This window comes from Oryza brachyantha, chromosome 9 (assembly GCF_000231095.2).
Source record: "Oryza brachyantha chromosome 9, ObraRS2, whole genome shotgun sequence".
Lineage (NCBI taxonomy): Eukaryota > Viridiplantae > Streptophyta > Magnoliopsida > Poales > Poaceae > Oryza > Oryza brachyantha.
The window spans coordinates 8,078,104-8,090,127 of NC_023171.2; the positions used below are offsets into that span (position 1 = coordinate 8,078,104).

General features: G+C 37.8%; 1 protein-coding gene across 1 annotated transcript; it reads right to left on the reverse strand.

Annotated features, from left to right (window-relative positions):
• Window positions 1–7,014: 7,014 nt before the first annotated feature.
• LOC102712661 (potassium transporter 23) lies at window positions 7,015–11,659 on the reverse strand. Its single transcript, XM_015840844.2, has 9 exons — window positions 11,187–11,659; window positions 10,642–10,870; window positions 10,281–10,529; window positions 10,121–10,171; window positions 9,721–9,981; window positions 9,265–9,317; window positions 9,033–9,147; window positions 8,671–8,925; window positions 7,015–8,338 (listed from the first exon to the last, which is right to left on the reverse strand). The coding sequence occupies exons 1-9, from the start codon at window positions 11,520–11,522 to the stop codon at window positions 7,317–7,319; spliced, it is 2,571 nt and encodes an 856-aa protein (XP_015696330.2). The 5' UTR covers window positions 11,523–11,659; the 3' UTR covers window positions 7,015–7,316.
• Window positions 11,660–12,024: the final 365 nt, after the last annotated feature.

A 12,024-nucleotide genomic window follows, 5' to 3' on the forward strand; every position in this document is an offset into this window, starting at 1 on the left:
AAAAAGAGATCATTTTTCTTTCAGGTCAAGGTTAATGCTGTCTACTGTGCTCGTCTTGGTCTAAAGGCAGCTGGTTACGTGGCGATTTAGCTGTCATGTATCGCCAGAATAACTTATCTTATCCTAAGTTAGCAAAGATGGTTATCTAGTTTGACACTACAACTCGACAATTCGATCGATTCAGCACGTAACAGCGACACCTATCTTTTCTGATCTTCCTTTTACAAAATGTTCAGACCAATTAGGCCACTGGCCCTGTTTCTGTAATTACTACTTCTGTGATTACACACACAAGATGACAACTGCGTAGATACATGCTTGTGTTTAATTATTCTGATGATTAGGAGAATATGGTAACTGAAGAGGAAAACCCTGAATCCATGGACTCTGAAGATCACACAGTTTGTGTCTTCTGAAAATCTGAACCGGGAGACGTCGTTTTCCATTGATTTTACAGTGAACTGAAACCACAAGGCCAAGAGCACAATTTCTTGTGTGCTTCCTTCTTATTATCCTTATTGAAATGCACAAGACGAGAAAGTTCTCTCTTTTTTTTGTTTATTAATTGGTGATGGAGTAGTTTAGTTAGGATTAATTGATGGATGAGAAGTTTAGTTGACATGCTAACTTCTTGTTGTTTCAGGAACTGAACTGTAGAATATTCAGAGTATATACGACCCTGTTTCTTACGCCATCACAGTTTAAAATATACATGCTGTTCTCTTTAAACCTCAGTGCATTCGACCAAAGGGTTGGAAAAAAAATTAGCGTTTCTATGAAATTTGTAGAAATTGATTGATGTGCTTCATTCATAACATATCGAGAAAAGAAGTCATTTCATATTAGAGTGATGGCATTCGTTTAACTAGACTGGGTAGCTTTAGTTTCTTTTTCTGAAAACAAGATGAATTAGATTTCTGCAAAAGATTATATTAGTTATATAGTATTTTCTTTTGAAAAAAAAGGATGAAAAGGCTAAAAAAAACTTGAATTTAGAACCGGAAGGATGTGTTTTATTTTTTAATAGTAGCATTGCTCAAAGTGGACTTTACACAGCTAAAACCGTAGCTAGTCGTTGACACCAAGAAACAGCAGCACACATCAAAAAGAGTTGCAAGTTTCGATCTTTCTCATGCGATGATTAGAAATAAATATATTGTTCATTACATCATTGACATAAATATCTCTACGCACACACCAGCTGAACACTGCAAAAAGTTTTTCAGTTCTTTGTACTGAACAATGGCAACTTGTGTTTTACCCTGCTTTTAATAATATAAGCAGCAGGCCGTATATATCTCTTTATCCAGCGAAAATTAAGAAGGAAAAACTAATGACAGCTTGCCATTAGTTTAATGGTCTATTTTGTGATCAACGCAACAGGGCAAAAGGGCATCATAGATACAGCCTATCTGCATATATATCTTCAGATTTTGATTTGTTGTGTCCGATGTTGACATTCTCTCTTGGCGTCCTCGTCAGGTAATTAATCAAATGACAAGCGTATCCATTTCTTGTCTTAATGTTGATCCGAAGGGCGATCGGCCAAACGATATATTCACAAATAAAAAATATTTTATAAATAAAACTTGTGTATGCATGTATTTTTACCGTTGTAAAAACCAAGGTTGAAAAACAAATTTTAATGAAAAATTAAAAATTTTAAAAATTAAAATTAAAATTTTGGTTTATAAGCATAAGTATAAGGGAAGACAGAAAAAAAATGGGTGCACAATGAATCAAATGCACATAACTGGAATTATAAGAGGGGCAATTTCTCCAAAGCACGTGTTTTTCCGGTCGGCACAATATTAAATTTAGCTATATACACTTTCAGAAAATACAAATTTTAGCTAATTACATCCCTGTATAATAATTTGATTTTTTAAATCCAAAATAATAGCCGCATCATATTGCTAGTTCAATTTAACCACTAGAGAAGACATTAATATCTCCGTTCCAAAATATAAGTATTTTTTAAATTAATTTTTTTCATCATAATATAAACATGAATTACTGATATTTATTATTTATTTTATTCAAATAATTTTACAATGAATCAATTGTTTAGAAAGAGAACGTAAGCAATTCAAAATTTGACAAATGAAGTGAACAAAAGAGTCTTTTGACTCGACCTTGATTTGCTAAATAACCTAAGAGTCTTATATTTGGAACTAGACATTGCTGGATACTCCCTCCACCTTAAATTACTTACCATTTTACATTTTTCCTAAATCAGAAATTTGTACTTTTGGTCGTTAATTTCTAAAAATTGTATAAATTAACATAACAAAATTTATGCTTTTATATTCAGAACTAATTTCATAATATACACTAGCATATTGTCAAACTGTAAGAGCGATACTTGACGCTAGAAAATAAAAAAAATGTTTGATTTAGAAAAGGTACCGTGGGAGTATGGCTGGTTTTTTTTTATAAATAGCTATTGAACAATATAAACATAAAATTAACAACTATAAAATTTAAAATCTATCTTTATAATAAACATATCTACATATAATTTTTTATAAAAAAACTATATGGTTTAGCACTTAGAAAATACAGGCGTCCGTCATAAAGTACTCCCTCCGTCCTATAATAAATTTATTTTTTTAATTTTTAATATAATGTTTACATTTTCATCTTATTTAAAAAATTTTACGATTAATATTTTTATTGTTATTAGATGATAAATATAAATAGTATTTTACGCGTGATTAATTTTGTATAATTTTTATATAATTTTTAAATAAGATAAATGATTAAGAAAATAAAGTTTTTTAACGGAGGGAGTAGCAAAAGAACTAGCTGGCCCTTAAATACGTATACTAGACAAAAGACCAAATTTAATTAATGCTGATGGCGAAAGCGTCAGGAAGACCAGGAGTGGATAGACTCTGGCCGGCTGATGAAGTGGGGCCCACACCATTGAGCAACTGCTGTCCCGAGCATTGTCAGAGCAAACTCAATAGTTCAGCTCTGATTTATCAGCTTATATAATAATTATCTACAAAACATTAATATATGGTCTCGTATGTCATACACACGCTACGTTTTGAAGTCCGTACTATAGCTAGCTATAAATTAATAGTTTATTGCTCTTCTCTCTTATCTCTTATCTCTTTAAAATATATTTATAATTAGCTTAGATCAAGTTCAATCATATAGCTAACTAGTAGCTCTAATTTATCAATCTACTCGCTTCTTCATAATATAACACTTTATTTATAACATTATCAAGATTGATATAGATGTTAATGAATCTCTCTATATAAAATTATATGTATTCTAATTAATAAATTTAGACAATGCTAGAAAGTCTTACGATATGAAACGGAGGTAGTAAATAGCCAATTTATACGATAGCTACCTATAAAACATATACTACATATCTCACCTATCATACACACATTGCGTCTTGCGTTTTAAGTTCATATTATAACTGACTATAAATCTTTTTTTTTATCTTCTTAAAATATATTTATAGCCGATTTATGTACGGCTCTCACACGGATTAGCACAGAAACATGTCCGATATGGTTGAGTGCGAGCCACATGTCAGTGAGTGTGGGCTGTGTGCTGGGCCCACTAGTTACAGCTGGAGCGCACTTTTGACAGACAAACTCTTTTTTTCACCCTTCTCCCCCCAAGTTTTGAGGATCTACCCCTCTTCCCCGGTTTAGTTTTTAAAAAGTTTTTAAAAACATAACATCGAACTTTTAGACAACTAAATAGAGCATTAAATATATATAAATATTAAAACTAATTTCATAGTTATGGGAAAATCGTAATACGAGTCTTTTGAGCCTAATTACTACGTGATTAACGATAAGTGCTACAGTAACCTACATATGGTAATAAAGGATTAATTAGGCTTAAAAATTCGTCTCACGGTTTCTTGGCGGAATTTGTAATTTATTTTATAACTGAACTACGTTTAATATTTTAAATGTGTGTCCGTATATACGATGTGATGTCTTTGTAACCGTTGTCTTTCCCCCTCCAGCATCCACTCGTACGAAGTCTTCACATTCTTACATCTTTGCAACCAAAGTATGTTAAACCTCTATGTTCCTACCTATATCTATTTGTAGTTGCATCCTATATTATTTTTTATATTTAACATCATTACATTTTAAATCTATATTTAAATATCTTTATTATTCTTTAAAAATTATATTCACTATTCACCGTATGCAGTCAGCGGTGGATCTATATTAATTGCCGATGTAAAACATCAAAACTCACAAACTATAATTTTCTAATTTTTTAGATAATGGAAATTTTGACCTTTACTTCAAAATAAGCTACAATAGATAGTTTCCAACACAGAAGATGTTCTTTAGACAATGAAAATTAACAATTAAAGAAAATCACATTACTAATTTCCATACATAATTAACATATCTCTCCGTAACCGTTGTCTTCCCCCCTCCAGCATCCACTCGTACGAAGTCTTCACATGTTTACATCTTTGCAACCAAAGTATGTTAAACCTCTATGTTCCTACCTATATCTATTTGTAGTTGCATCCTATATTATTTTTTATATTTAACATCGTTACATTTTAAATCTATATTTAAATATCTTTATTATTCTTTAAAAATTATATTCACTGTTCACCGCATGCAGTCAGCGGTGGATCTAGAATTCGGGTTAGAAGAACTGATTAACTTTTTCCATCTTTCAGCCCCCTCTCCTTTTTCTCGTTTTCCAATCCGCCCCTGCATGCAGTGATTCCCAAAGAGGGGAAATTTGGCGTTGGCGCCGTGATGGCGACGCAGCTGCCCGACTACGCACGCCACGGCGTTCGATTGCATCCAACCGGATAAGTCCAGCTCACCCCAGGGTTAAAAAACTATAAACTATAATTCTCGCCTTCCAAAACGATTTGTTTATCTGCTAATATGATCTCATCGTGATTAGTAGTAACTAATAAATATGGTCAAGCAGTGCGGCCCACTTTGAATACGGCCGTTAACTCTAATCGATCGTTCGTCTTATTCAATATTTTTATATAATATGTAAGATTATAAGTTATTTTTAAAGTTTTTTAAGTAATAAATCAAATTATAACAAAATAATTAATAATTATATAAACTTTTTAGAAGATAAAAGGTCAAACATAAAAAATCAACGACATCAAATAAAAAAGAACAGAAAAAGAGTACAGCTCCTTGTTTTTAAAATGTACTAAATTATGTACGTCATTGTCTAAGGAACGGAACCGGATACCATGGGAGCGCTTCTTGTTTCAAACTACAATTCCTTAATTACATTACAAATCCGTACAAATTAAATACAATGGAGACTTTTTGTTGAATATATGAATTGTTTTCATTAGTCACTCGTAGACGAGAAAATGGACATTCTGCCACATTCAAATAGTGGTTTCGCTAGAATGCCATTTTGAAAACGCGTTTCTTTAAAATGCCATATTGAGTGAGTGTTTCCAGCCACTTTGCCATTTTTTCTAGTTTTTTGAGTTTTTTAAATTTTTTTGGCTCATCAGCCAGGTGATGTAACGAAAATGCCTCTGGTTCTAGTTAAATGAAATGTGTCCCCAGCCGTCGTGCCGCCCCTTGCCCTCGTGCTCAGTCGATGTTCTAGGAGGAAGAAGACGTCGGCTCAGATGGTGACCAGCACGTTTCATTCAACTGAAACTAGGGGCATTTTCGTCATGTCGCCTGGCCGATTAGCCAAAAAAATTGAAAAACTCAAAAAACAAAAAAAATGGCAAAGTGGCTGAAAACACTCACTCAATATGGCATTTTAAAAAAAACTCGTTTTCAGAATGGCATTCTAACGAAACCACTATTTGAATGTGGCACAATATCCATTTTCTCCCCATAGGCAGTCCCATTTCTTAATTTAACCTTCTGAATCATCTCCTGGGAGAACCAAAGGTCCATGCCTCGTCCACTGATGCTAGGGGTCTAAAACCCTCAAAGGTCAATAACTCTTAAACACATGTAATCATGCTAGTACATCATGATACTACTAATTGAACAATCTTATCCTATTTTTAATTACTTATCTTAGGCTATTCCTTTGAATTGCAAACCACAATATGATACTAATGGTGCTCTTCACAGGCAGATGGGCACAGGATGTCAGTAAGGTGTTGGCTGGTTGTCACTCTGAACTTTGCAACAGAGTTGACTTCATGGACAAACTGAACAAAGAGCAGATATGCACATGAGGTATTGTTGAGGAGTAGGCCACAAGAGAGACAGTGCCACTGCCATGCCATCAATCAAGGGCAATTCTTTTGATTGCTATAGTGTTGTTTAGTGCTTCTAGGATAATAACCTGGGGACAATGTTTTGACAGAAGAGGCAGTAGTAGCAGCCCCTTCCCTTAGTGCTCAATTGATCAAGGTCTGAGTTGGAAATAGAAAATAATGCAGTGGGTCACACAGCTGCCAAACATTTGGTCATGGCCCTCATGTGTCTTTAGATATTTAGGGTTAGTCATCATTTTTTTATATGTTCACTACTACCACTTATCATGTTGCAAAGAAAGGAAGATTAGTGCTCTGAAGTCAGTGTGATGTCCTGTAAAATGGGGGGAGCTGCAACTCTGATTGCTGCAAATGTTCTGGCATGTAGGTGACACACATGGATGAGTGGACCTGTGATGGAATGTTGGGGATGGCTGTCTCTCAGGGGAGAAAAAGGAAGGCCGTTGTCACTATGCAGCTTTTGAGTGTTCATTGAGAACACTGGCTCAAGAGCTAATCGAGAGGTTTGATACAATGTTAGGTTCCATGTTCAGTAGGTCCAATTATCAGAATTCCTCTTGTCTCGAACCAAATATAAACATATCTGAATGCTCCATTTAGTTCCCTTCCTACAATCATAGCAGAATTCTTGATAGGTGCCATTTTCCAGATACAGGTGTTCTTTTGCCAAAAGGAAACTGATTTAGATTCAATTCAGATTCAGATTCAGAGCTACTGTTTTAAAGCTTGCAGGGTTGCAGCCTTGCAGGATCAACAAAGAGAAAGTCTCGACTGGGAAAAGGAATAAGGTAACAGCTGAAGAAGATAACATTGCTCTAGTTACATCCAAGAATAGCGCATAAATAACTTGGCACAATAAATTATAAAAACTGAGCACATACTATGCCAATTCTGCAGACTAAAATGCTGAGCAGTTGGCCAGAAGCAGTAGTGATTTTGTTCATTACTGCAGTACACACAGCCCCTAAACTACCAGCTGGTGTACAATTCCATCCAGGACATGATAAAAAGAGAGGGGAAATAAAAAGGAACAATCTTGCAGCACCAGCACTTAGCACTAGCAAAGTTCCAATCAGACCATGTATGTCATCCCCACACGCATGATGTTGGAGTGAGGGACCTTCAAGGTTGCAGTACCAGCCCTGCAATTCCTCCTGAGGAACGCGTAGAAGTAATTGATGACAAACTTCTTTGTGAAGAACGATTCCTTCCTCGCCCTCACATCACCGTGTGCTAAGAGGTATGTGAAACCAGAAGCTATGGCTTCTCTCAGTGACTCCAGCTCGTACTCCAAGCTGGGATCTTCTTCTGCGATGGAGCTTGCGGGAAGCATAGGAGTATTGTCATCGCCTGTTCTCTGATCAGAAAGCAATGGAACATGCAGATCCCCAGACTCAGCAGGAGAAGAAGGTATGTCAGACACAACAGACACGTCATCGCGCTCTACTGCCATTGCGCTTGCCTCGAGTGCCATTTCCAGGGCTTCCTTCCTCAAAAATTTCTCCAGGCTTTCTACCAGAAGATGCTCAAAGAAGCCATGATCCTCTTTCCTAACATCCTTGTACCCATACCGCGCAACACAACGGAACATGTGGTAGTCCTTTTGGCCAATCCTCCGGAACAAGAACCTTTCTTCAAGTGGGACATATGGGACAGGAACATACTTTATGCAAACGAAGACAATCGTAGAGTGCATTGCTGGCAGTGTGACCAAAAGATGGCCAAAGATTGAAGGGATTCCCTGGACCAGCTCATTATACACAAGACCAATCCCTGGAACTCTTACAGTGCCAAGCGTGGATCCTAGGTCAAGGACGAAGTCCAGGGAAATCTTCCCCTGCATCTCACTCTGGTACTTCAACACACTTCCGTAGTTCCATGTGTACATTATGCAGAGGAACAATGATGAGAAAGCCAGAGGTAACCATCCCCCTTCTTGTATCTTTGACAGAACAGCTGTTAAGTAAACGAACTCCACAACACCGAAAAGAATAGGGAAGCACAAAACGAGGAACAAATTGGTTTGCCATATAAGAAGCATCACCAATGTAACCAGTGCAGTGCTGACCATCATGACTCCAACTTCAGCAATGCCTGAAAATATTTTGAAATCAGTATGAGCGATAATAAGAAAGTTGCTGAGAAAAACAATAGATGCTGGCATTGCACCACACTAGATGTATTTGCCATTGCACAACAGAATGGCAGCTAGCTATCAACTGAAAGTTGTTCAAGAGTGCATTATACATTTCCATCACAATTGCAACATAGGAAGTTTCAACAGATCGATTATGGACAATATGATATAGCAAGTCTGAGGGTGAAAAGTTTGGGAGGCCATTTATGGAGAGGATTGCTTATGATAAAACTGCATTCAATTAGTCAAAAAAAAACATTGTATATTCCCCTGAGATCAAATTACTGACCGTAAGCATTGGCAATGTCGTTGGTACTCCTGAAAGTGGCCACAATGATGATGCACATGACCATTAGAAACCAATTCATCACAGGAATGTAAATCTGGCCCATGACTTTCTTGGAAGTATGAATTACTTTAATTCTAGGAAAGCAACCAAGAGCCATGGCCTGCTTTATGCACGAGAAGGTTGCAGATATCATAGCTTGGCTGGCAATCATAGCAGCAAGTGTAGCAATCACAAATACTGGCCAGAAAAGAATTTCTGCATTGCAGAAAGAAGACTTACACAATGGAACAGGAAAAGACAATTGCTAGGAGTGATAATAACATTGATCAGCTTAATACAACTATGCCAACTGAAAGTTTTACCTGGTACAGAATCATAAAATATTCTTTCTACAGCAAATGGATATTTCATCAAATATGCAGCTTGGCCCATGTAAGCAATAAGCAAACAAGGGAATACCACAGCTGTGAATGCTACCTGGAATAAACAAAACCTAACAAAGTTTAGGTGTAACTACAAAGAAATTGACAAATATCACACAGAACACAGAGCACATTAGAAAAGGTGACTCAATTGACTAGTTAATGTGTTAACCTGTATTGATTTCACAGAGAAATGCCCCAGATCTGCAAACATTGCTTCAGCTCCTACAATTCATGAAGGCAAGTGAGTGCATTCAAATATGCCTTGTATGAAGCAAATCCCTTTCAGAGTTAGTGTTAGTAATTCACTGAACAAAATGATACTTTGAACTTCCAGAGTAACTCAAACATAAATGGCATAATTTGATCTAGAAATAATGAAACGAGTGACATCAACTATGATTTAGAATGCAGTGTCATCCAAATTCAAATCATAAATTATCCTGATCATAGAGGGACAAAGTTTCATGGGAAGGCAAGAGGGGTATTTTCATCCTTCATGATAAACTATCGACTCTTGAGGACAGCAATTAGTGCAAATGTAAAATTTGGTCAGCTGTCACTTTTTTCATTAAACATGAAAACAAGAACCTGAATTGATAATGTGGCTGCTGGAGTAAGGATTTACCTGTGATGCACAAAACACAGCCACCAAGAGATGACCATGCCTTTATACCATTCGTCTTGAAAAATAAATAGATATAAACTGGATTGAATCCTCTCACAACAGATATATCATATTTAACCATGTTGTAAATTCCAACAAGGCCCAAATTAAGAAACCACAATGCTAAGACAGGAGCAAACATGAAACCAACTTTCCCAGTTCCAAACCTCTGTACGCTGAACAATAGCACAAGAACCAGTATTGACATGATTACAACAGCGTCTGCATAGAAAAAACACATATTTTGTAACCTCGAAAAGGAGATGAAACGGCAATTAATGCTTCAGTAATGAGTTAATGACGTATTGAATCAACAAATTTGAACTAGTGATCTTTGGCAAAGGCAGAGAGAACCTCAAACCTGTGCCAAATCCAGGAACTCGACCTTGCAGACCACTAACAGCAGACATAACTGAACAAATGAGATAAAAGAGGAGGATCAGCATTAAATAGAACAATATGGATGGGATTACAAAAATCATTGTTACTAGAGGCCACGAAACATTGTGTTTGTGAAACACCTGACATTGATGGAGTGAGAATGCCATCCCCGATTACCATAGAAGTTCCCATTAGGACCAAGAATAGAAGAATGTTTTTGAAGAGTGGATTCTTTTCGAGGGATTCTTTGACAGACAGAGCCCGCTCAAGCTCCGGGCTAGGCAACTTAAGCCTAAAACTAGAGATATGCTCATCCACACGTTGTTGATTTGGAAGCAGGCTAACTTTTGCATACCTGCAAATCAGCGAGTACAGTGCAAAAGTGCCCCCTGCAAATCAAGTATCGACAGAATCAGTAAACCAACAAATTCATAGAACATCGCGCTGACAGGCAGTTCACATGATGGCCACATATCTGAAATCAAAACAAATTTTCTATACCTTCGCCATTGTCATTAGCTTTCAGAACTATAAACACATACTTTGCGAAAGGAATCAACGCGATCGTGTACATGACCAGAGAAAGCGCCCCCAGAATCTCGACCTCGGACTTTATGGGCACTTTGCTGAACACATCACTGAAGACATACAGAGGGCTTGTGCCCATGTCACCGTAGACAACCCCGAGTGTCTGAAACGCCATAGCCACGGTGCTGAGCAGTGATATATCCTGGTTCAGATCGCAGCTAAGACGAGTGAATCACATCATCAAGTCCACTGATTCTTTCATTACAATAATATCGAGATGGAAACATGTTTCACGATTCCGAACAAAATTGCTCATTTAGCCACAGATGAGGAAAGATGCATGGTAAAAAGAATGGATCGTATTTTGCCTAAACATCTGTGAAATGTTAAAAACTCCGGTGATCAATCCATCAGGCGATCGATCCTCTCATCCAATATTGTACTAATCAAGAAATGGTCAAAGGTTGAATCTTTTCTACCAACGTATTCACCAGGAGAGAAAAAAAAAAGGCACGCACCTTGCTGCTGTGGCCGTGCGCGCCGCGCACGGACATGGCATCGACGTCGAGGGAGTCCACCCGCTTGGGCCGATTCCCGAGGCGCCGCCGGAACGCGCCGGAGGACACCCGCGACAGAGGCCCGCCGGCGGAGGCGGCGGCCGCCGAGGCACCCTCCTCGACGTCGACGGAGAGGCGGAGCGAGCGGTCGTCCTCGAGCGACCACGGCGCCGACTCGGACGAGTCGACCTCGCCGCCGTCCACCCACCGCGAGCCCCCCGACTGCGTCGCCGTCAGCCGCCGCGCCGCCTGCGGCGGCTCCTCCTCCTGGATCCCTCCGTCGCCGTCGTCGTCCATCCCCCCCTCCCGCCCACTCCCGGAGCTCCGGCGGCGGGGCCGATCAATCAAATCAGAGAAAGAGAGCCGACCGAGGCGTGGCGTCGCGTCGCGCCTCCCCTACTTCTGCGCGGATTTCCCATTTTTTCTGTCACTTATTAGGCATCGGCGTCAATCATGGCTCTTCACTGTACGGCTTAGATTGTCGGATGGGTTTGTTTTTTTTTTTTCGCGATTTGTTTTACGTCACTCTGTAACAATTTTATTTTTTTCGCAAATTTTTAATATTAAATTTAGAGGGATTTATGAGTTTTTCCATCGTAGTTTATTCAATCTTATCTTTCTAGTTAATACGTTCGATAGATAGGAGGCATAAGTTAACTTATGTCCTGACACGGAAAATATAGTAATAGATTAGTACATGATTAATTAATTATTAATTATTAAAAAAATATAAAATAGATTAATATGATTTTTTAAATAACTTTTCTATAGAAATTTTTTTAAAAATACACCGTTTAGG

Bases quoted from the DNA above. Each gene is read 5' to 3' on its own strand.
- LOC102712661 (XM_015840844.2), bottom strand. From the start codon at position 11,522: ATGGACGACGACGGCGACGGAGGGATCCAGGAGGAGGAGCCGCCGCAG. The intron at 10,530-10,641 runs GTATAGAAAATT...CTTGATTTGCAG, and splicing joins AGCTAATGACAATGGCGAAG to GGGGCACTTTTGCACTGTAC. The intron at 10,172-10,280 runs GTGTTTCACAAA...TCATTTGTTCAG, and splicing joins TCTCACTCCATCAATGTCAG to TTATGTCTGCTGTTAGTGGT.